Source organism: Oncorhynchus keta, unplaced genomic scaffold (genome assembly GCF_023373465.1).
Source record: "Oncorhynchus keta strain PuntledgeMale-10-30-2019 unplaced genomic scaffold, Oket_V2 Un_scaffold_275_pilon_pilon, whole genome shotgun sequence".
NCBI classification, from domain to species: Eukaryota; Metazoa; Chordata; class Actinopteri; order Salmoniformes; family Salmonidae; genus Oncorhynchus; species Oncorhynchus keta.
In genome coordinates, this window is record NW_026290897.1 from 785,785 (window position 1) to 811,838 (window position 26,054).

The window sequence follows — 26,054 nt, forward strand, 5'->3', positions numbered from 1 at the left end:
CTATCATAAGGGTTCTGCAGCCATAAAGAGCCTGCATACTGTAGCCTTGGAGACATGGGGAGGGACTCCATGCCTATAATAATCACAATAACACCGTCATAAGAGTTCTGCAGCCATAAAGAGCCTGCATACTGTAGCCTTGGAGACACGGGGAGGGACTCCATGCCTATAATAATCACAATAACACCGTCATAAGAGTTCTGCAGCCATAAAGAGCCTGCATACTGTAGCCTTGGAGACATGGGGAGGGACTCCATGCCTATAATAATCACAATAACACCGTCATAAGAGTTCTGCAGCCATAAAGAGCCTGCATACTGTAGCCTTGGAGACATGGGGAGGGACTCCATGCCTATAATAATCACAATAACACCGTCATAAGAGTTCTGCAGCCATAAAGAGCCTGCATACTGTAGCCTTGGAGACACGGGGAGGGACTCCATGCCTTAAACATCACAATAACACTGTCATAAGAGTTCTGCAGCCATAAAGAGCCTGCATACTGTAGCCTTGGAGACATGGGGAGGGACTCCATGCCTATAATAATCACAATAACACCGTCATAAGAGTTCTGCAGCCATAAAGAGCCTGCATACTGTAGCCTTGGAGACATGGGGAGGGACTCCATGCCTATAATAATCACAATAAGACCGTCATAAGAGTTCTGCAGCCATAAAGAGCCTGCATACTGTAGCCTTGGAGACATGGGGAGGGACTCCATGCCTTTAATAATCACAAAAACACAGTCATAAGAGTTCTGCAGCCATAAAGAGCCTGCATACTGTAGCCTTGGAGACACGGGGAGGGAATCCATGCCTTAAACATCACAAAAACACCGTCATAAGAGTTCTGCAGCCACAAAGAGCCTGCATACTGTAGCCTTGGAGACATGGGGAGGGACTCCATGCCTATAATAATCACAATAACACCGTCATAAGAGTTCTGCAGCCATAAAGAGCCTGCATACTGTAGCCTTGGAGACACGGGGAGGGACTCCATGCCTTAAACATCACAATAACACTGTCATAAGAGTTCTGCAGCCATAAAGCGCCTGCATACTGTAGCCTTGGAGACACGGGGAGGGACTCCATGCCTATAATAATCACAATAACACCGTCATAAGAGTTCTGCAGCCATAAAGAGCCTGCATACTGTAGCCTTGGAGACATGGGGAGGGACTCCATGCCTATAATAATCACAATAACACCGTCATAAGAGTTCTGCAGCCATAAAGAGCCTGCATACTGTAGCCTTGGAGACATGGGGAGGGACTCCATGCCTATAATAATCACAATAACACCGTCATAAGAGTTCTGCAGCCATAAAGAGCCTGCATACTGTAGCCTTGGAGACACGGGGAGGGACTCCATGCCTATAATAATCACAATAACACCGTCATAAGGCTTTTACGTGCTGCAGCTTGGAGACTGGGGGAGGGACTCACCGAGTCATCGTCTTTAAAGTATCTTCGAGGCGGGCGTTCTTCATCAGACTCCTCCTCTGAAGACTCTGTCTCCCTCTTCTTCTTCATCCCTCCAAATTTAATGACGATTTTCCTGAAATAAAGATAACAGGACAAACATTAAGGATCAACGTCTGTTAAACGAGAGACAAAATAGGAAAACTGGACTCTATTTTCTCCTCTTTCCCTCTATGTTTCATGGAAACTGTCTCTGAATAATTCATGAACGATAATATAAAGATTGTCCTTGCTGTGCTAAATAAATGACCTCAGGAGTGTGTGCTGCGGTGCAGTATATGCCGTGTTCCTCACTGCATCTTTTAAAGGCATCATTTAGTAAGAATAGTTATTTTGTTTCACTGTTATTACCAGTCCAGCTCTGTTTATTTTACTTTAAATTATTTAATTGTTTCCATGGTTGCTTAATGCCTTATTAAATGCACTTTCATAACCCAGAGACAAATAGTGACTGATTCAAGTAGGCTGCACTACATTTAAATTATAGTACATCAATACATGCATTTTCATGGGAAGTAAGCATGCAGTTAGCTACAGTATTTACACATATTTACACATAGTCTCTCGGTCTCTCTCTCTCTCTCTCTCTCTCTCGGTCTCTCTCTCTCTCGGTCTCTCTCTCTCTCTCTGTCTGGTCTCTCTCTCTCTCTGTCTCTCTCTCTGTCTGGTCTCTCTCGGTCTCTCTCTCTCTCTCGGTCTCTCTCTCTCTGGTCTCTCTCTCTGTCTGGTCTCTCTCTCTGTCTGGTCTCTCTCTCTGTCTGGTCTCTCTCTCTGTCTGGTCTCTCTCTCTGTCTGGTCTCTCTCTCGGTCTCTCTCTGTCTGGTCTCTCTCTCTATGGGCTCTCTCTCTCTCTGGTCTCTCTCTCTCTCGGTCTCTCTCTCTCTCTCTCTCTCTCGGTCTCTCTCTCTCTCTCGGTCTCTCTCTCTCGGTCTCTCTCTCTCTCGGTCTCTCTCTGTCTGGTCTCTCTCTCTCTCTCTCTGTCTGGTCTCTCTCTCTATGGTCTCTCTCTCTCTCTGGTCTCTCTCTCTCTCTCTCTCTCTCTCTCTCTCTCTCTCTCTCTCTCGGTCTCTCTCTCGGTCTCTCTCTCTCGGTCTCTCTCTCTCGGTCTCTCTCTCTCTCTCTCTCGGTCTCTCTCTCTCGGTCTCTCTCTCTCTCTCGGTCTCTCTCTCTCTCTGTCTCTCTCTCTCTCTGTCTCTCTCTCTCTCTGTCTCTCTCTCTCTGTCTCTTTGGTCTCTCTCTCTCTGTCTCTCTGGTCTCTCTCTCTCTGTCTGGTCTCTCTCTCTCTCGGTCTCTCTCGGTCTCTCTCTCGGTCTCTCTCTCTCTCTCGGTCTCTCTATCGGTCTCTCTCTCTCTCTCGGTCTCTCTCTCTCGGTCTCTCTCTCTCTCGGTGCATGCTGGGTGTTTTTGGAGTTTGAGTGTTTAGTGTGGAAAGCTCTATCCTAACTAACTTTCTTGATTATTTTCTTTACATGTTATTTTCTATGATGGAGGGTTAATGCAATATTTGTTTTTAGCGGTATCCAAAGTTTTTTTTTTCAAAGTTAGGGTGGAAGAGGACAGAGTAACTTTCCTGGGGGTTGGAAGGTGTAGTGTGCGCAATGGCTTCTCAGCCTAGCGCGGAGGAGACGCTGTCGATACAGCATGGATTCAGGTGTGTTCCTGAGAAGTTAAGGTGGAGGAGGTTCTGCTCGCGGTCGGTGAACAGGTAGGAGCTGAGTTTATACATTCTGCTTCTAGAATGAACAAAGCTGTAGTTGTGTTCATGAAAAGGGCTAATTTGGTCGGTAGGCTAATTGCTAGCGGAATATTTGTAAGGGATGTGTTGGTGTCAATTTCACCTCTCTCTACCCCTTCAACAAGAGTTGTAGTGGCAAATTTGCCTTCGTTTATTACGGATGATCAAATTAGGAAAGAGCTGAGTCGTTTTGGTAAGTTTGCTAGCGGTTTCCGTGTACTGTCAGCAGGTTTTCAGGCAGATGCCGTTAAGCACGTTGTTTCGTTCAGGAGGCAAGTGTTTATGTTTCTGAACTATAATGAGCAACAGCTAAATGTGCATTTTAAAGTGAGGCATGGGGAGGGGCTCTATGCAGGTTTTGCCAGCACAGATAGTCTACGGTGTTTTGAATGTGGGGATTTGGGGCACAAGAGCTTTGCGTGCCCACATAAAGGCCATAGACAAGGTGAGGGTACGAGCGCAAGTGGGGGAAATCAAGGTCAAAATGCAGGGGGTAAGGAGATGCAGACAGCAGAGGCTGGGCCTAGTCAGTCTAGAGATGGTGGTGTAGATGAGGCTGGGTCTAGTCAGGCTAGAGATGGTGGAGAAGCAGAGGCTGGGTCTAGTCAGGCTAGAGATGGTAGGGTAGTGGAGGCTGGGTCTAGTCAGGCTAGAGATGGTGGAGAAGCAGAGGCTGGGTCTAGTCAGGTTAGAGATGGTGGGGTAGCTGAGGCTGGGTATAGACATGCTATGGAGGGTGGTGCAGATGATGCTGGGCCGAGTCATGCTATGGAGGGTGGTGCAGATGATGCTGGGCCGAGTCATGCTATGGAGGGTGGTGTAGCTGAGGCTGGCCCTAGTCATGCTATGGAGGGTGGTGCAGATGATGCTGGGCCGAGTCATGCTATGGAGGGTGGTGTAGCTGAGGCTGGCCCTAGTCATGCTATGGAGGGTGGTGCAGATGATGCTGGGCCTAGTCATGCTATGGAGGGTGGTATAGCTGAGGCTGGCCCTAGTCATGCTATGGAGGGTGGTGTAGATGATACTGCGTCTAGTCAGATTATTCTAGTGGATGAGGAGAGTATAGTGGGGAAGTGTAAGAGATAAGGGGGGGAGGAGGAGGGTGTCAAGAGGAAAAAGAAAAAGGGTGTGGACAAAGGCACCATGGAAATGTTGCCTGTTGCTGTGGGTGAGGCCCTAACCAGAGAGAAAGGGCAGGTGGTCAGGGTGGGAGATAGAGAAGAGGAGGAAAGTGAGTCTGAGGAAGAGGATGAGGAGTTCTTTTTTTCAGACTCCTCTTCAATTGGCCCGGAGCTGACAGCCAGTCAACCAGAGGGGTCTAAGAACACGTTGAGAGAACTGACAAGGTTCCTGAATGAGACTAAGGGGAAAAAAGTTAATCTTGAGGCTTTTTTTCCTGATCTTAGAAAGTTTGTAAGATCAGTACAACATGCTATGAGAAACGAGGGGCATGGTGTCCTCTCACCCAGGAAACGGTTTAGGTTGAGGAAGTGGGTCACAACAGTGCGTAAAGGTTTACCTTCAGACACTGTTTAAATGTTTAATTTCTTACTGACACTGGGGCTTTTTGAGCTTTGCTATTGGTCTATTTCTCTGCTGGCTTTTCTCCCACTTCTTATGGAGACTCTTCGGGTAGGCTCGCTCAATATAAATGGCGCCAGAGATGCGGGAAAGAGGAGTGTGTTGGCTGAATATGTAAAACAAAAAAAAGTACAGGTGTTGTTTCTGCAGGAGACGCATAGTGATGTGGTGAATGAAGTTGATTGGGGGCTCTGGTGGAAAGGGGCAAGTGTGTTGAGCCATGGGACAAATCTTAGTGCAGGGGTGGCAGTCCTTTTTGCACCTGGTCTGGCTGTAAAAATTTGCTCCTCAAAGGAGGTGTGTAGGGGTAGGTTGCTTGTTGTTAAAGCAGAAATTAACAACATGTGTTTTGTCTTTATAAATGTGTATGCGCCTAACACAGGGAGAGAAAGAGGGGTTCTATTTGGGAGTCTTAGACAGGAACTCTCACAAGTAGCGCCTGAGGAGACGCTGGTGATCGGAGGTGACTGGAACTGTACAATGGATTTTACAAAAGACAGAAATGGGGAAGAGCCTCATTCAGTGTCAGTGGGAGTGTTAAGGGACATGTTTAATCAGTTTGACCTAGTGGATGTTTGGAGAACTAAACATCCAAACACAAGACAGTATATGTGGGTGAAGGTTTTTGGGGCTAGGGTGAGTGCAGCTCGACTTGATCGTTTTTACATGTCCAGGAATCAGAGCAATAGGCTGCTGGGTGCTACCATTCTCCCAGTGGGGTTTTCGGATCACCACATAACCATGGCTCGGCTGTCTATTTCACCAGGGCCCCGGCAGGCATCTTATTGGAAGTTCAATGTAAAGCTCTTACAAGATGCCACTTTTTGCTCAGGTTTCCAGACTTTTTGGGAAAGATGGGGGCAGCGAAGAGAGGAGTATGAGTCTCTGAGTCAATGGTGGGATGTGGGGAAAGTGCAAATTCGGCTTTTCTGTCAACAGTACACAGCTCTCTCATCCTCAGAGGCTAGGAGAGTATTGGGGGAACTAGAGCGGTGTATTAGTGAGATGGAGGTAGAGATGGTGGGGCAAGGCAATGTAGGCCTCCAGGCTAACTTAGCCGAATTACGTAGGGACCTGGGCAGTTTTTTCCAGGTTAAAGCAAAGGGAGCACTTGTAAGAGCTAGGTTCTCCATGCTCAAGGAGAGGGATGCTCCCAGCTCCTTCTTCTTTGGTTTGGATAGACAGAGCAGTGAAGCCAAGGGTATTCATTGTCTACGGCTGTCTGATGGGCGGGTGACCTCTGTGGTGGGGGAGATGCGGGAGCGGACTGTGGAGTTTTATACTGAATTGAATAGGGCAGAAATGTGTGATCCTATGTGTGCTCAGGTCTTGTTCGCAGGACTCCCTAAGCTCTCTCGGGCACAGAGGGATGAAATGGACATTCCTCTGTTGTCACATGAACTGGCAGAGGCAGTAACCCAGATGTCCCCCGGTCGTGCACCCGGGGTCGATGGACTTCCAGTGGAATTTTACAAAAAATTCTGGGGAACAATTGGACAGGATTTCTTTTGCGTGTTGCGAGAATGCGTCGGGGTAGGAGAGTTGCCGATGAGCTGCCGTCGGGCGGCTCTGACTCTCCTGCCCAAAAAAGGGGACTTGTGTGAACTTAAGAACTGGAGGCCTTTGGCATTACTTTGTGCGGACTACAAGATTTTTGCCAAGGTCCTCTCTAACAGACTGAAGTCCCATCTGGACTCTATAATACACAAGAACCAGACATATTGTGTACCGGGACGCTCAATCACGGACAACTTGTTCTTGATTAGGGACATGTTGGACTTGTCGAGAGGTTCTAATGTGAACTTTGGACTGGTCTTTTTAGATCAAGAGAAGGCTTTTGATAGAGTGGATCATGAGTATCTGTTTAATGTGATGTCTGTGTTTGGGTTTGGGAAGAGTTTTGTGACCTGTGTGAAGCTGTTGTATGCTGGGGCGTCATGTATGGTTAAGGTGGGAGGGGGGCTCAGTAGGCCAGTCTGGGTGAGACGGGGCATTAGACAAGGATGCCCTCTATCTGGGCAGCTGTACACACTAGCCATTGAGATAAAGATAAAGTTCAGAGGTTTGGTGTAAAGTGCTCTAAATACCATACATAGCCTGAGGTCTTCTCTCTGTGTGTGCTCCTGATCAGTCCTCCCTCACTCCCTCTGTCATGCACATTATCTCTCACCTTGTCGTCCTCCACCCCTCTCCCCTCCCTGTACTCCCTCACACAGTAACAGGAACAGAAGCTCTCTAGCTCTATCTTATTCGCTCCAAAACACGGCAACGCTCACACGAGCAGACACGCAGTAAGTTGATTCCTTCTCACACAACACCAACTACTCTGAAAGAGGTACTCACACATACACAGGCACACAGAGCTAACTACAGTGCCCTCCGTAATTATTGGGACAGGGAAGCATTTTTTATTATTTTGGATTTGTAATCAAACAATGACTATGAGGTGAAAATGCAGACTGTCAGCTTTAATTTAATGGTATTTTCATCCATATCAGGCAAACAGTTTAGAAATTACAGGCAAAAAAAGTTTTACCCCCTTTTCTCCCCAATTTCGTGGTATCCAATTGTTAGTAGATACTATCTTGTCTCATCGCTAAAACTCCAGTACGGGCTCAGGAGAGACGAAGGTCGAAAGACATGCGTCCTCCGAATCACAACCCAACCAAGCTGCACTGCTTCTTAACACAGCGCGCATTCAACCTGGCAGCCAGCCGGACCAATGTGTCGGAGGAAACACTGTGCAACTGGCGACCTGGTTAGTGCGCACTGCACCCGCCCCGCCACAGGAGTCGCTAGTGCGTGATGAGACAGGGATATCCCTCCCGGCCAAACCCTCAAGACGCTAGGCCAATTGTGTGTCGCCCCATGGACCTCCCGGTCGCGGCCGGCTGCGACAGAGCCTGGGCTCAAACCCAGAGTCTCTGGTGGCACAGCCAGCACTGCAGACCACCCGGGAGGGCCCAGAAATGACAGCGTTTTTGTACATAGTCCCCCCATTTTAGGGGACTAAAAGTATTGGTAAAAATTAACATATGTGTATTAAAGTTAAGTATTTGGTCCCCTATTCATAGCACGCAATAACTACATCAAGCTTGTGACTCTAGACACTTGTTGGATGCATTTGGTGTTTGTTTTGGTTGTGTTTCTGATTATTTTGTGCTCATTAGAAATGAATGGTAAATAATGTATTGTGTCATTTTGGAGTCACTTTAATTGTAATTAAGAATAGAATATGTTTCTAAATACTTCTAAATTAATATGGCTGCTACCATGATTATGGATAATCCTGAATGAATCGTGAATAATGAAATTAATAATGGAAAGTTACAGAAAAATGCTAACCTCCCATTATTATAATGGTGAGAGGTTCTTATGGTGGGGGTATGATATTTGTGAGTCTAACTTTCTCACTTTAATACACATAAGTGAATTTGTCTCAATACTTTTGGTCACCTAAAATGGGGGGACTATTACAAAAAGTGCTGTAATTTCTAAACGTTCCACCTAATATGGATGAAAATACCTTCAAATTAAAGCTGACAGTCTGCACTTCAACCTCGTTGTCATTGTTCGATTTCAAATCCAAACTTTTGGAGTATAGAGCCAAAGAAGAAATGCTTCACTGTCCTAATAATTACAGAGGGTACTGTATGTGCTGTGACAGTGCTAGCCTGTCTCTAGTTAAGCGATAGAAGACTCCTTCTGGGCCTATGCTCCAATACAGTATAGTGGAACCAGGAAAACCAGCCAGCCAGTCCTCCAGCCAGTCATTCAACCAGCCAGGCAGGCATTCATCCTGCCTAGTGCTTACAGCCATTACCACAGCCTTGCCTGTCTCAGTCACACTAAACTGGCCTCGGCCTCACACACTAGTTCTCGGCCACACGTCAGGCTAAGTCTAGGATAGGACACACACTATGCTAGGTATAGGATACACTATCCCCTCTGGACATTTTTCCACTAAATCAGGACTGATATTGGCTGTGATGGTTTAGATGGAGACAAATGGAGAGAGAGGGTGCTAGAGAGAAGGCACGAAACATACACACACAACCACACAGCACAAACAGTTATCTATACAAATAACCATGCATTTATGTGTACACACACACACACACACACACACACACACACACACACACACACACACACACACACACACACACACACACACACACACACACACACACACACACACACACACACAATCACAATCACAATCACACACACACACACACACACACACACACACACACACACACACACACACACACACACACACACACACACACACACTGTGGTCTGTAGGAGGCTGAGCGTTTCTCCCACTGTCTGTCAATAATAGAGCTTTCATGGTCTCCTTGAACATGTTGTGTTGTTGTAGGGACTAAAGCTATGTTTCTCACTTTACTCCTCCGGATGATATTACACTTCCATAATCCTATCCACAATGACACTTTGGGGTTGCCTGGCAACGCGCCCCAGGGAGTATAGTTGGCAGTGTGGGCGGTGGATGTGACATCACTTCCTATGAGTGGCAATGGAGCAAATGCTCTACTCTGCTATGCAATGAGCAGCTGAGGAGAATGTGAAACGGCAACAAGACCGCTCTAATATTAACCAGTCCATGAAATATGGATACAACAGAATGTTCTCCCACACGGGCAGGACTGAAATAGAGAAATCCAGCAGTTTCATCTCCTATCATCAAACAGTAGGCCATACTATATTCTCTCCTATAGACATGTTGGTTGTTTAGCAACAAAACCAACGTGTGCGCAACTATGGGGCAAATCAGACAGGGTTGGCTTAGATTGTTGACAACACGTAACTACATTTCATTTCCAATGTTTATTGAAAACATGTTGTCTCTCAAATACATTGTTACAGATGTGTGTTAGCTAGCTAGCTAATTTTAGCAGCGACATAAAATCAGTCAAAACAAGACATGGTATCAAGAACAAGATGAAACTAGCTGAAACGAGTCATCAACGATTCCCCACATGGCTGTTTCTTTTCATTGTTGCTAGCTATCTAGCCTAGAGGTCGACCGATTAATCGGAATGGACAATTAATTAGGGCCGATTTCAAGTTTACATAACAATCTTAAATCGGTATTTTTGGACACCAATTAGGCCAATTATTCCCCCCCTTATTTAATCTTTATTTAACTAGGCAAGTCAATTAAGAACACATTCTTATTTTCAATGATGGCCTAGGAACGGTGGGTTAACCTCTTGAAACTCTGGGGGCAGTATTTAATTTTTGGTTGAAAAACGTTCCCGTTTCCGAAAAAGGACTGTCGTTGCTCCAATGTGTACCTAACCATAAACATCAATGCCTTTCTTAAAATCAATACACAGAAGTATAGATTTTTAAACCTGCATATTTTGCTAAAAGAAATCCAGGTTATATTAACCAGGTGAAATTGTGTCACTTCTCTTGCGTTCATTGCACGCAGAGTCCGTGTATATGCAACAGTTTGGGCCGCCTAATTTGCCAGAATTTTATGTAATTATGACATAACATTGAAGGTTGTGCAATGTAACAGGAATATTTAGACTTAGAAATGCCACCCGTTAGATAAAATACGGAACGGTTCCGTATTTCACTGAAAGAATAAATGTCTTGTTTTCGAGATGATAGTTTCCGGATTCGACCATATTAATGGCCTAAGACTCGTATTTCTGTGTGTTATTATGTCATAACTAAGTCTATAATTTGATAGAGCAGTCTGACTGAGCGGTGGTAGGCACCAGCAGGCTCGTAAGCATTCATTCAAACAGCACTTTCGTGCGTTTGACAGCAGTTCTTCCCTGTGCTTCAAGCATTGCGCTGTTTATGACTTCAAGCCTATCAACTCCCGAGATTAGGCTGGTGTAACCGATGTGAAATGGCTAGCTAGTTAGCGGGGTGCGCGCTAATAGAGTTTCAAACGTCACTCTGAGACTTGGAGTGGTTGTTCCCCTTGCTCTGCATGGGTAACGTTGCTTCGAGGGTGGCTGTTGTCGATGTGTTCATGGTTCGAGCCCAGGTAGGAGCGAGGAGAGGGACGGAAGCTATACTGTTACACTGGCAATACTAAAGTGCCTATAAGAACATCCAATAGTCAAAGGGGATTTTAACAAGGCCAATCTGAAAACAACACTCCCTAAATTCTATCAGCATATCGATTGTGCAACCAGGGCTGGTAAAACCCTGGACCATTGTTATTCTAACTTACGTGATGGATATAAGGCCCTCCCCCGCCCTCCCTTCAGAAAAGCTGACCACGACTCCATTTGGTTGCTTCCAGCCTATAGACAGAGACTCCCGCGCTCAGGTCTGTTCAACGCTGGTCTGACCAATCTGATTCCACCCTTCAAGACTGCTTCGATCACGTGGACTGGGATATGTTAAGCATTGTGTCAAACAACAACATTGACGATTACGCTGATTCGGTGAGCAAGTTTATTAGCAAGTGCATCGGCGATGTCGTACCCACAGTAACTATTAACACATTCCCAAACTAGAGACCGTGGATTGATGGTAGCATTCACAGGAAAGCGCGAACCACTGCTTTTAATCAGGGCAAGGTGACCAGAAACATAACCGTATACAAACAGTGTAGCTATTCCCTCCGCAAGGCAATCAAACAAGCTAAGCGTCAGTATAGAGACAAAGTAGAGTCGCAATTCAACGGCTCAGACACAAGAGGTATGTGGCAGGGTCTACAGTCAATCACGGAATATAAAAAGAAAACCAGCCCCGTCACGGACCAGGATGTATTGCTCCTAGACAGACTAAATAACTTCTTTGCCCGCTTTGAGGACAATACAGTGCCACTGACACGGCCCACTACAAAAACCTGCAGACTCTCCTTCACTGCGGCCGACGTGAGGCCGACGTGAGTAAAACATTTAAACGTGTTAGCCCTCACAAGGCTGCAGGCTCAGACGGTATCCCCAGCAGCGTTCTCAGAGCATGTGCAGACCAGCTGGCTGGTGTGTTTACAGACTTATTCAATCAATCCTTATCCCAGTCTGCTGTCCCCACATGCTTCAAGAGGGCCACCATTGTTCCTGTTCCCAAGAAAGCTAAGGTAACTGAGCTAAACGACTACCGCCCCGTAGCACTCACTTCCGTCATCATGAAGTGCTTTGAGAGACTAGTCAAGGACCATATCAACTCCACCCTACATGACACCCTAGACCCACTACAATTTGCTTACCGCCCCAATAGGTCCACAGACAACGCAATCGCAACCAAAACGCACACTGCCCTAACCCATCTGGACAAGAGGAATACCTATGTGAGAATGCTGTTCATCGACTACAGCTCAGCATTTAACACCATAGTACCCTCCAAACTCGTCATCAAGCTCGAGATCCTGGGTCTCGACCCCGCCCTGTGCAACTGGGTCCTGACGGACCGCCCCCCAGGTGGTGAGGGTAGGTAACAACATCTCCACTCCGCTGATCCTCAACACTGGGGCCCCACAAGGGTGCATTCTGAGCCCTCTCCTGTACTCCCTGTTCACCCACGACTGCATGGTCATGCACGCCTCCAACTCAATTATCAAGTTTGCAGACGACACTACAGCGGTAGGCTTGATTACCAACAACGACGAGACGGCCTACAGGGAGGAGGTGAGGGCCCTCGGAGTGTGGTGTCAGGAAAATAACCTCACACTCAACATCAACCAAACAAAGGAGATGATCGTGGACTTCAGGAAACAGCAGAGGGAGCACACCCCTATCCACATCGACGGGACAGTAGTGGAGAGGGAAGTAAGTTTTAAGTTCCTCGGCATACACATCACGGACAAACTGAATTGGTCCACCCACACAAACAGCGTGGTGAAGAAGGCGCAGCAGTGCCTCTTCAACCTCAGGAGGCTGAAGAAATTCAGCTTGTCACCAAAAGCACTCACAAACTTCTACAGATGCACAATCGAGAGCATCCTGTCGGGCTGTATCACCATCTGGTATGGCAACTGCTCCGCCCACAATGGTAAGGCTCTCCAGAGGGTAGTGAGGTCTGCACAACGCGTCACCGTGGGCAAACTACCTGCCCTCCAGGACACCTACACCATCCGATGTTACAGGAAGGCCAAAAAAATCATCAAGGACAACAACCACCCGAGCCAATGCCTGTTCTCCCCGCTATCATCCAGAAGGCGAGGTCAGTACAGGTGCATTAAAGCAGGGACCGAGACTGAAAAACAGTTTCTATCACAAGGCCATTAGACTGATAAACAGCCACCACTAACATTGAATGGCTGCTGCCAACATACTGACTCAACTCCAGCCACTTTAAACAATGCCACTTCATATAATGTTTACATACCCTACATTACTCATCTCATATGTATATACTGTACTCTATATCATCTACTGCATCTTGCCATCTTTATGTAATACATGTATAACTAGCCACTTTAAATAATGCCACTTTTATATGTTTAAATACCCTACATTACTCATCTCATATGTATATACTGTACCCGATACCATCTACTGCATCTTGCCTATGCCGTTCTGTACCATCACTCATTCATATATTTTTATGCACATATTCTTTATTCCTTTACACTTGTGTGTATAATGTATTTGTTGTGAAATTGTTAGGTTAGATTACTCGTTGGTTATTACTGCATTGTCGGAACTAGAAGCACAAGCATTTCGCTACACTCACATTAACATCTGCTAACAATGTGTATGTGACAAATACAATGTGATTTGATTTGATTTAGAAGACACTGTTGAACAAACAACATGTTGATTTAGCTCTACACCATCACTGGTATTATTAGGCTGTATTAGCTAGCTACGTTTGCACTTACTCAGTACGTTTATTAGCTAGCTAGCTATTAGCATTAGTGGCTAACAATTAGCATCTCACAAGATTTAGGGCAACTTGCTAAGAAAAGACAAACTAGCTGTTTGCTTATGTAAGAAACACAAACTAATAGTGCCATTATAGATCGCTGGTGGATTTAAATTAAGAAGCAAAGTGAAACATCATTATTGTCATCAACATTGTTGCATGTGCTGCATTGACCATGCCGAAGGAACACAAGTATCTCGTGGTTGAGGAACATCAAATGCGCTCCTTGAGTGACAGGGGGCGTGGCTAGGTCTGTGTGGAAAGTGCCACAGAGAGAAAGAGCGGAGAGAGATGACTCAAGTAGCAAAGTAAACTATAAAAATTGACATTACACATGGCGTATCACATTTAACAAACCAACTATTCAAATACCGGTAAAAACCCAAACCGGTCCCTGCATCAATACCGGTATATCATGAAATACCGTATTCCGCCCAGCCTTAGGAGGAAGCATCCTACGGGTTGGCAGCTGTGATGTGCGTCATTGTTGTTGGAATGTGTACGGAGGTTTAGCAAGCCCTTCGAGGGTAAGACAGAGAGCATGATGAGAGGACGAGGAGGAACGGAGGAGGCGTGACGCAGATACACATGTGGAGGACATCCAACATCACACAGGCTTTACAGCCTCAGAACGCAACCAAGACCACAGACTGGCTTTATACATTCCCACCCACAGTTTACTACTAATACCACCACTACAGACGTTTCATAGGTATTACAGTTGATAAATACACAGGGACGCACCAACACGCACATAGAGTAAATAACAGACCAATAGCACTATTACTGAAACCACACAGGCACCGATCAGGCACCCAATACTTAACTACAGCGGTGCCATCTCTCATCTTCTTTCTCTCTACATGTCCTTCTCCTCTCAAGTCCAGCTGTCCCCTCTATGGTAGGTGAGTTTGGCCTTCACTCCAGCAGACAGGCTAGATAGTCTGATGGAGTGTTACAGTGATTCCCAGAGAGAGCTGTACTTCTAGTTCTGGCAGTGGCCCCATTTGGCTCCCATGAGCAGATCCTCATCCTGCCTGGTGCCTAATAACCCAGCATTCTCCTCTCCATGCTCAGCCCCCCAGCACTGCCCTGTCCTAGTTGGCACACCACCCACCATTCTGTGTGTTTGGAGGGAGAACAGTGTGACAGAATTTTGTAGGCCGAGGGCACACTGACGTGTTCCAGGGTCCCCCGTGAGGAATGAGAACTTGGGACAGACCAGCCTACACAAGGTGCCAGTGTTACCCCCAAGTTCACTGTAGCCAGGGCCGTACCTACATAACAAGACACAGAGGTCCTCAACATGTAAAGTGTTGGTCCCATGTTTCGTGAGATGAAATAAAAGATCCCAGAAAGGTTCCATATGCACAAAAAGCTTATTTCTCTCAAATGTTTACATCCCTGTTCGTGAGCATTTCTCTTTGCCAAGATAATCCATCCACCTGACTGACAGGTGTGGCATATCAAGAAGCTGATTAAAAGGCACGATCTTTATACAGGTGCACCTTGTGCTGGTGACAATAAAAGGCCACTCTAAAATGTGCAGTTTTGTCACACAACAATGCCATCTAGTAGGAATGTCCACGAGAGCTATTGTCAGAGAATTTAATGTTAATTTCTCTACCATAAGTCGCCATCAACATTGTTTTAGAGAAGTTGGCGGTACGCCCAACCAGCCTCACAACCGCAGACCACGTGTAACCCCACCACCCCAGGACCTCCACATCCAGCTTCTTCACCTGCAGGATCGTCTTGAGGCCCATTGTTGTGCCATTCATCTGCTGCCATCACCTCAAAGATCACAACGCTTATATTCTTGATCTGACTGAGTTTTTATCGCGCCTGCCTCTTTGCGAACGAGTGGAATCATGAACAGTGTTTTGTTTGTTATGTTCCCCTGCATCCTCCTGATTTTCCTCCCTGGTTTGCCTTTTGAACAGCATTATTCACCTCTTTCTCAAACGGCTAACGCCGCCCTCCCTCGGCAAAGGCCCGACGGCGTGAGACGTGAAACAAACTACCCCAGCTCAGAGTCGGCTCAAATGGGCAACGAGAGACACTGCTGACAGTGTGTTTGCGAGATGTAAAAACACTCTGGGAGAATGAGTGCCCGACTGATAAATAGTCGCTCAGTCAGTCAGGTGGCTAGATGCCAGCAGAGACTTCTATTGCAGTAACGTTGAAGGGCTCTGGCTAGTGTTACTTACCTAGCTAGAGGGATGAAGTAAGAAGCGAACGTTAAAAGGAGCCTACCTAAATAGGCTACTAAGTTCTCATATTAACTTTGCTGTACAGAGAGTAGGCTACTTAGACAGACAGTGAGGTGGTACTCAGTGGTGAGGCTGAGGCAGCCTGAAATGCATGCAGGAGGAAGCAGATGAGACAAAGAGAGAAAGAGGAAGCAAGCAGAGCGAGAGATTACTGTGGTGGTTCCCAAACTTGGGGTCGGGGCCCCACGTAGGGTACCCTAAGAAAATCTATACTAATTAGGGGTGTAACGATTCATCGATACACACTGTCCTTGATTCAAATGTTTAAGATAGGACAGCATTGGTCGGTGTAGCCCAAACCGATCCACATATAATAGGCATCGGTCAGAAAATCAATTCAAACATTACACATCACTAATTCACTTACATTTTTTGGTCATATTACTTCCTTTCTACCTTCCGAAAACACCTAATATTTTGTGACAACTGATGCGTCGTCTCCTTCAGTGTGGAACTAAGCATGTAACTGTGTTGACAGTTATTGATGTACAAGTCATTTTGCATTCCAAACAACCCTAGGGAATGTCAGTAGCCTAGTCAAACTGCACACTGCAAGTTAGGCGGCATGTTCCTGTTCTTGCACATCTGCCCGGCACCTTCAGTATTCAAATGCTAAAATGGCTTGCGGGATATTAGGCTTTATTAGTTGAGTGACAACCTATGTAATTTGCTACCTATGCTCTGTTGAAAATGGTGTTTTACCGGAATAAAAGTAAGTCACTGGAAACAACACTCATCTGGTTATATTGGCTTACAATTGATTTTATTTTGATTGTTCAGGTTCACCATCAGCAATAGTTTTGGTAGTTTTGCTTTAAAACAGTCAGTGTATATATATAGAATAAAGTTGACAATTTCATAATGAGGAATCACTTTTGTGAGGCGCACTGCATGCCAAAGCGGGAGGAGATAAGAAGCAAACTAAAAACTTTCAAATGGTCAAAAACATTCAAATTTGAGATGGGGTGACATCCAAAGTTGTGCTATATATTCATTAGCAATGTCATTTCTAATTTGCAAACAATGAATATTGATAGATTACTAGCTGAAACACTTAATCTGTATAAATTACAAGTTAATTAGTGGGTTATGGTGATTTCAGAACCAAAGGGTGGACAAAAAAACATTCCTCTAATCTGATAGTGGGGTGGTAGATGCCTAGTCTCCATTATGGCTCAGATCAGGTCCCTGCATATACAGCCCTAAAACTCAACTCTGGATGTCGAAGCCAGTTCCACTGCATTTTCTTTCATTTTTCATTGTTCCCTTCTAAACAGGGACTGATGTAGACCTGGGACACCAAGTGTGTGCAATTCATTATCAGGTAGAACAGAAAACCATCAGGCTCCGGACTTCGTAGGGTAAGAGTTGAGTACCCCTGATAGACATACATCATTCACACACTTTCATATGTTCTCATGTTCTGAGCAAGGAACTGAAACATTAGCTTTCTTACTTACATAGCACATATTGCACTTTTACTTTCTTCTCCAACACTTTGTTTTTGCATTATTTAAACCAAATTGAACATGTTTCATTATTTACTTGAGGCTAAATTGATTTTATTGATGTATTATATTAAGTTTAAATAAGTGTTCATTCAGTATTGTTGTAATTGTCATTATAACAAATAAATAAAAAATATTTAAAAATGGCCGATTAACCTCTTGATCCTACCTGGCACGCAGGCGTCCCATCTAGAGATCTGGAAATGCAAATGCTCTACGTTAAATGCTAATAGTACTAGTTAAAACTCAAACGTTCATTAAAATACACATTCAGGGTATTGAATTAAAGCTACACTCGTTGTGAATCCAGGCAACAAGATTTTTTAAAATGCTTTTCGGCGAAAGCATGAGAAGCTATTATCTGATAGCATGTAACACCCCAAAAGACACGCAGGGGACGTAAACAAAATAATTAGCATAGTCGTCGCTACACAAACCGCACAAATAAAATATAAAACATTCATTACCTTTGACCATCTTCTTTGTTGGCACTCCTAGATGTCCCATAATCACTATTGGGTATTTTTTTCGATTAAATCGGTCCATATATAGCCTAGATATCGATCTATGAAGACTGTGTGATAAACGGAAAAAAATTGCGTCTTATAACGTAACGTCATTTTTTTTTATTAAAAAAGTCGACGATAAACTTTCACAAAACACTTCGAAATACTTTTGTAATTCAACTTTAGGTATTAGTAAACGTTAATAAGCGATCAAATTAATCACGAGACGAAGTGTATTCTATAGGGGTCCGTCTGGAAAATACTGTCAGGTGAAATCTCAACCAAAATATCCGGTCGGAGACCTGAAGAAAAAGCCTGTCTCTTGTTCGTTTGACCAAGAAACAAAGACTAGGCAAATGACAAGACTGTTGACATCGTGTGGAAGCTGTAGGTACTGCAACCTCAGCCCCATTTAATGTCGTTTGCCTATAACAATGGGTTGAAGTGGCGGATGGATATATTTTTCCACTTTCAGTTATCAGATTTTCCTGCACTTTTCGATGAAACGCACGTTCTGTTATAGTCACAGCCGTGATTTAACCAGTTTTATAAACGTCCGAGTGTTTTCTATCCACACATACTAATCATATGCATGTACTATATTCCTGGCCTGAGTAACAGGGCGCTGAAATGTTACGCGATTTTTAACAGAATGTTCGAAAAAGTAGGGGGTAGGATCAACAGGTTAATCGGTATCGGCTTTTTTAAGTCCTCCAATAATCGGTATCGGTATTGAAAAATCATAATCGGTCGACCTCTAGTAAAGAGTTGATGATTTTATGTGGTCATTAGAACTGACTGAACAGTCACTGATGCTACGTGTCAGTGTGAATCAGTTCTCATATTCCCCCTTTCAGGGTATAACATTACAACTGTATAGCTAAAAGGCTACGTGTTTGTAGATGGACTGAGATGAATGAACCTCCGGCAGAGGATGGAGTGTGTAGAATGTGTGTGCGTGTAACACAGTGGCACCTATCCTGAGGAGATTACAGTGACAGTGGTGCTGCTGGCCCTGTGCTGCCTGGGCTCCGTGAGAAAATCCCCCTCCTTATGAATGGCCGTGTAATCTTCCCCCTCTCCAACACACACACACACACACACACACACACACACACACACACACACACACACACACACACACACACACACACACACACACACACACACACACACACACACACACACACACACACACACACACACACACACACACACACACACACACACACACACACACACAGCTTGGTGATGGAAAATATCAGCAGAGTGCAGGAACCTGCACAAGGGATTTATGCTTTGTTCTGCATGCAGTCGACATATGAGCTCACACACACACTAACATATTGACAAAACACGCACACACATACACACGCACGCATACACACAAGTCAAAGCATTCACACACACAACATTCGCATGCCCACACACACACACACACACACACACACACACACACACACGCACACAAAGGATTATAAAAAACACTTAATTAAGAAAACAGCTTTGGGATTTTTTAATCAGAGTGTGAGTGAAGAGGATTAGATAAGAAGACTATGCTGCGTGGCAGGCAGGCATGGAGATATGAACCCAACCCGCTCTACACTGACTCTACTGTAGTCTATAGGCCTACTCTAAACCCCCATTTTATATTGTGTAATTGATCTCGCTTGCACCATTTTGTTAGATGTTTCACAGTAGACAACAGTGTAGTATCAGCACATTCAGATCACGCCTGCTGCCCTGCACACACACACACACACACACACACACACACACACACACACACACACACACACACACATACGGAGGAAGCTTTCTGCTGACAGCCCCCAGCATGTTAGGAAGAAACCAAAACTGGGAAGGAATATTTAGAAAAATGTACTAGGGAGAGAGGGAGGGAGGAGAGGAGAATAGGAATAAAGAAGAAGGTGCTTTACAATAATGGTTTCATCTCCTGATGAGCTTGTTTATCACCAGGTTGGTAGCTATAAAAACACCATGCAATTTCAAAAACTAGTGTGTGATCAGCCAACCCTGACTTCTAGCTGTAACCCCCTCAGGACATTTGATTTGAGCCTTTCCCCTCCATCCCCTCCCTATCCTTCCATCCCCTCCCTATCCCTCCATCCCCTCCCTATCCTTCCATCCCCTCCCTATCCTTCCATCCCCTCCCTATCCCTCCATCCCCTCCCTATCCCTCCATCCCCTCCCTATCCCTCCATCCCCTCCCTACCCTCCCTATCCCTCCATCCCCTCTCTATCCCTCAATCCCCTCCATTCCCTCCCTATCCCTCCATCCCCTCCCTATCCCTCCATCCCCTCCCTACCCTCCATCCTCCCTATCCCTCCATCCCCTCCCTATCCCTCCATCCCCTCCTATCCCTCCATCCCTCCTATCCCTCCATCCCTCCCTACCCTCAATCCCCTCCCAACCCTCCATCCCATCCCTCCATCCCCTCCCTACCCTCCATCCCCATCCCCTCCCTATCCCTCTCTACCCACCATCCCCTCCCTATCCCTCCATCCCCTCCTATCCCTCCATCCCCTCCCTACCCTCCATCCCCTCCTTCCCCTCCCTACCCTCCATCCCCTCCCTACCCTCCATCCCCCCTATCCCTCCATCCCCTCCCTATCCCTCCATCCCGTCCCTACCCTTCCATCCCCTCCCTATCCCTCCATCCCCTCCATCCCCTTCCTATCCCTCCATCCCCTCCCTATTTCTCCATCCCCTCCCTATTTCTCCATCCCCTCCCTATCCCTCCATCCCGTCCCTACCCTCCATCCCCTCCCTATTCCTCCATCCCCTCCATTCCCCCTAGCCTCCTTCCTATCCCTCCATCCCCTCCCTATCACTCCATCGCCTTACTACCCTCCATCCCCTACCTATCCTCCATCCCTACCTACCCTCCATCCCCTTCGTACCCTCCATCCCCTCCCTACCTACCTACCTACCCTCCATCCCTTCCATCCCCTCCCTACCTACCCTCCATCCCCTCCCTGCAACCCCTCCCCGCCCCCACCCCCATTTTACTGACCCTTGTGTAACACTGCACATGGAGACTGACATGTCCTCTAGTCCCATACCCCTCCCTCACCTTGTCCTCTGGTCCCAAACCCCTCCCTCACCTTGTCCTCTGGTCCCAAACCCCTCCCTCACCTTGTCCTTTGGTCCCAAACCCCTCCCTCACCTTGTCCTCTGGTCCCAAAACCCTCCCTCACCTTGTCCTCTGGTCCCAAACCCCTCCCTCACCTTGTCCTCTGGTCCCAAACCCCTCCCTCACCTTGTCCTCTGGTCCCAAACCCCTCCCTCACCTTGTCCTTTGGTCCCAAACCCCTCCCTCACCTTGTCCTCTGGTCCCAAAACCCTCCCTCACCTTGTCCTACCCTCCATCCCCTCCCTATCCCTCCATCCCCTCCCTATCCCTCCATCCCGTCCCTACCTTCCATCCCCTCCCTATCCCTCCATCCCCTCCCTATCCCTCCATCCCCTCCATCCCCTTCCTATCCCTCCATCCCCTCCCTATTCCTCCATCCCCTCCCTATCCCTCCATCCTGTCCCTACCCTCCATCCCCTCCCTATCCCTCCATCCCCTCCCTATCCCTCCATCCCGTCCCTACCTTCCATCCCCTCCCTATCCCTCCATCCCCTCCCTATCCCTCCATCCCCTCCATATCCCTCCATCCCCTCCCTATTCCTCCATCCCCTCCCTATCCCTCCATCCCCTCCCTACCTTCCATCCCTCCCTATCCCTCCATCCTCCCTATCGCTCCATCCCGTCCCTACCCTCCATCCCTCCCTATTCCTCCATCCCCTGTTGTTTCCTCCATCCCTCCCTATCCCCCATCCTCCCTATCCCTCCCTACCCTCCATCCTCCCTATCCCTCCATCCTCCCTGTTCTCCATCCCCTCCCTATTCCTCCATCCTCCCTATCCCTCCATCCCCTCCTACCTTCCATCCTCCCCTATCCCTCCATCCCCTTCCTATCCCTCCATCCCCTTCCTATCCCTCTATCCCCTCCCTATCCCTCCATTCCGTCCCTACCCTCCATCCCCTTCCTATCCCTCCATCCCTTCCCTATCCCTCCATCCCGTCCCTATTCCTCCATCCCCTCCCTATCCCTCCATCCCTTCCATCCCCTCCCTACCTACCCTCCATCCCCTCCCTGCAACCCCTCCCCGCCCCCACCCCCATTTTACTGACCCTTGTGTAACACTGCACATGGAGACTGACATGTCCTCTAGTCCCATACCCCTCCCTCACCTTGTCCTCTGGTCCCATACCCCTCCCTCACCTTGTCCTCTGGTCCCAAACCCCTCCCTCACCTTGTCCTCTGGTCCCATACCCCTCCCTCACCTTGTCCTCTGGTCCCATACCCCTCCCTCACCTTGTCCTCTGGTCCCATACCCCTCCCTCACCTTGTCCTCTGGTCCCAAACCCCTCCCTCACCTTGTCCTCTGGTCCCAAACCCCTCCCTCACCTTGTCCTTTGGTCCCAAACCCCTCCCTCACCTTGTCCTCTGGTCCCAAAACCCTCCCTCACCTTGTCCTCTGGTCCCAAACCCCTCCCTCACCTTGTCCTCTGGTCCGAAACCCCTCCCTCACCTTGTCCTCTGGTCCTAAACCCCTCCCTCACCTTGTCCTTTGGTCCCAAACCCCTCCCTCACCTTGTCCTCTGGTCCCAAAACCCTCCCTCACCTTGTCCTACCCTCCATCCCCTCCCTATCCCTCCATCCCTCCCTATCCCTCCATCCCGTCCCTACCTTCCATCCTCCTATCCCTCCATCCCTCCCTATCCCTCCATCCCCTTCCTATCCCTCCATCCCTCCCTATTCCTCCATCCCCTCCCTATCCCTCCATCCCGTCCCTACCCTCCATCCCCTCCCTATCCCTCCATCCCGTCCCTACCTTCCATCCCCTCCCTATCCCTCCATCCCCTCCCTATCCCTATATCCCCTCCATATCCCTCCATCCCTCCCTATTCCTCCATCCCCTCCCTATCCCTCCATCCCGTCCCTATCCCTCCATCCCGTCCCTACCCTCCATCCCCTCCCTATTCCTCCATCCCCTCCCCATTCCTCCATCCCCTCCCTATCCCTCCATCCCCTCCCTATCCCTCCCTACCCTCCATCCCCTCCCTATCCCTCCATCCCCTCCCTATCCCTCCATCCCGTCCCTACCCTCCATCCCCTTCCTATCCCTCCATCCCCTCCCTATCCCTGCATCCCGTCCCTATTCCTCCATCCCCTCCCTATCCCTCCATCCCGTCCCTACCCTCCATCCCCTCCCTATCCCTCCATCCCGTCCCTATCCCTCCATCCCGTCCCTACCCTCCCTATCCCTCCATCCCGTCCCTATCCCTCCATCCCGTCCCTACCCTCCATCCCCTCCCTATCCCTCCAACCCCTCCCTATCCCTCCATCCCGTCCCTACCTTCCATCCCCTCCCTATCCCTCCATCCCCTCCCTATCCCTCCATCCCGTCCCTACCTTCCATTCCCTCCCTATCCCTCCATCCCCTCCCTATCCCTCCATCCCGTCCCTACCCTCCATCCCCTTCCTATCCCTCTATCCCCTCCCTATCCCTCCATCCCGTCCCTACCCTCCATCCCCTTCCTATCCCTCCATCCCCTCCCTATCCCTCCATCCCGTCCCTATTCCTCCATCCCCTCCCTATCCCTCCATCCCGTCCCTACCCTCCATCCCCCTATCCCTCCATCCTCCTATCCCTCCATCCCGTCCCTACCTTCCATCCCCTCCCTATCCCTCCATCCCCTCCCTATCCCTCCATCCCGTCCCTACCCTCCATCCCCTCCCTATTCCTCCATCCCCTCCCTATCCCTCCATCCCCTCCCTACCCTCCATCCCCTCCCTACCCTCCATCCCCTCCCTACCCTCCATCCCCTACATACCCTCCATCCCCTCCCTCACCTTGTCCTCTGGTCCCAAAACCCTCCCTCACCTTGTCCTTTGGTCCCAAACCCCTCCCTCACCTTGTCCTCTGGTCAGAAAACCCTCCCTCACCTTGTCCTACCCTCCATCCCCTCCCTATCCCTCCATCCCATCCCTCCATCCCCTCCCTACCCTCCCTATCCCTCCATTCCCTCCCTATCCCTCCATCCCCTCCCTATCCCTCCATCCCGTCCCTACCCTCCATCCCCTTCCTATCCCTCTATACCCACCCTATCCCTCCATCCCGTCCCTACCCTCCATCCCCTTCCTATCCCTCCATCCCCTCCCTATCCCTCCATCCCGTCCCTATTCCTCCATCCCCTCCCTATCCCTCCATCCCTTCCCTACCCTCCATCCCCTCCCTATCCCTCCATCCCGTCCCTATCCCTCCATCCCGTCCCTACCCTCCATCCCCTCCCTATCCCTCCATCCCCTCCCTATCCCTCCATCCCGTCCCTACCTTCCATCCCCCTATCCCTCCATCTCCTCCTATCCCTCCATCCTGTCCCTATCCCTCCATTCCCTCCTATCCCTCCATCCCCTCCCTATCCCTCCATCCCGTCCCTACCCTCCATCCCCTTCCTATCCCTCTATCCCTCCTATCCCTCCATCCCGTCCCTACCCTCCATCCCCTTCCTATCCCTCCATCCCTCCTATCCCTCCATCCGTCCCTATTCCTCCATCCTCCTATCCCTCCATCCCTGCCCTACCCTCCATCCTCCTATCCCTCCATCCCTGTCCCTATCCCTCCATCTGTCCCTACCTCCCTATCCTCCATCCCTCCCTAACCCTCCATCCTGTCCTACCTTCCATCCTCCTCCTATCCCTCCATCCTCCTATCCCTCCATCCCGTCCCTACCTTCCATCCCTCTCCTATCCCTCCATCCCTCCTGTTTCCTCCATCCCCTCCCTATCCCTCCATCCCTCCCTACCCTCCATCCCCTACATACCCTCCATCCCTCCTATCCCTCCATCCCCTCCCTATCCCTCCATCCCCTCCCTATCCCTCCATCCCCTCCTATCCCTCCATCCTGTCCCTACCCTCCATCCCTTCTATCCCTCCATCCCTGTCCCTATCCCTCCATCCCGTCCTACCCTACATCCCCTCCCTGTTCCTCCATCCTCCTATCCCTCCATCCCGTCCCTACCCTCCATCCCTCCATTCCCCTAGCCTCCTTCCTATCCCTCCATCCCTCCTATCACTCCATCGCCTTACTACCCTCCATCCCTACCTACCCTCCATCCCTTCCCTACCTACCCTCCATCCCTTCGTGCCCTCCATCCCCTCCCTACCTACCTACCTACCCTCCATCCCTTCCATCCCCTCCCTACCTACCCTCCATCCCCTCCCTTCAACCCCTCCCCCCCCCCCCCCCCCTTTTACTGACCCTTGTGTAACACTGCACATGGAGACTGACATGTCCTCTAGTCCCATACCCCTCCCTCACCTTGTCCTCTGGTCCCATACCCCTCCCTCACCTTGTCCTCTGGTCCCAACCCCTCCCTCACCTTGTCCTCTGGTCCCATACCCCTCCCTCACCTTGTCCTCTGGTCCCATACCCCTCCCTCACCTTGTCCTCTGGTCCCATACCCCTCCCTCACCTTGTCCTCTGGTCCCAAACCCTCCCTCACCTTGTCCTCTGGTCCCAAACCCCTCCCTCACCTTGTCCTTTGGTCCCAAACCCCTCCCTCACCTTGTCCTCTGGTCCCAAAACCCTCCCTCACCTTGTCCTCTGGTCCCAAACCCCTCCCTCACCTTGTCCTCTGGTCGAAACCCCTCCCTCACCTTGTCCTCTGGTCCTAAACCCCTCCCTCACCTTGTCCTTTGGTCCCAAACCCCTCCCTCACCTTGTCCTCTGGTCCCAAAACCCTCCCTCACCTTGTCCTACCCTCCATCCCTCCTATCCCTCCATCCCCTCTCCTATCCCTCCATCCTGTCCCTACCTTCCATCCCTCTCCTATCCCTCCATCCCCTCCCTATCCCTCCATCCCTTCCTATCCCTCCATCCCTCCCTATTCCTCCATCCTCCCTATCCCTCCATCCCGTCCCTACCCTCCATCCCTCCCCCTATCCCTCCATCCCGTCCCTACCTTCCATCCCCTCCTATCCCTCCATCCTCCTATCCTATATCCCTCCATATCCTCCAT

General features: G+C 48.7%; 1 protein-coding gene across 1 annotated transcript in view; it reads right to left on the bottom strand.

The window, feature by feature from the left end:
• LOC118379852 (chromodomain-helicase-DNA-binding protein 9-like) overlaps window positions 1-26,054 on the bottom strand; it is a 175,882-nt gene that overhangs the window by 80,200 nt on the left and 69,628 nt on the right. Inside the window, 1 exon segment of the mRNA XM_052515481.1 lies at window positions 1,445-1,556. Coding sequence (XP_052371441.1) covers window positions 1,445-1,556 — 112 coding nt within the window.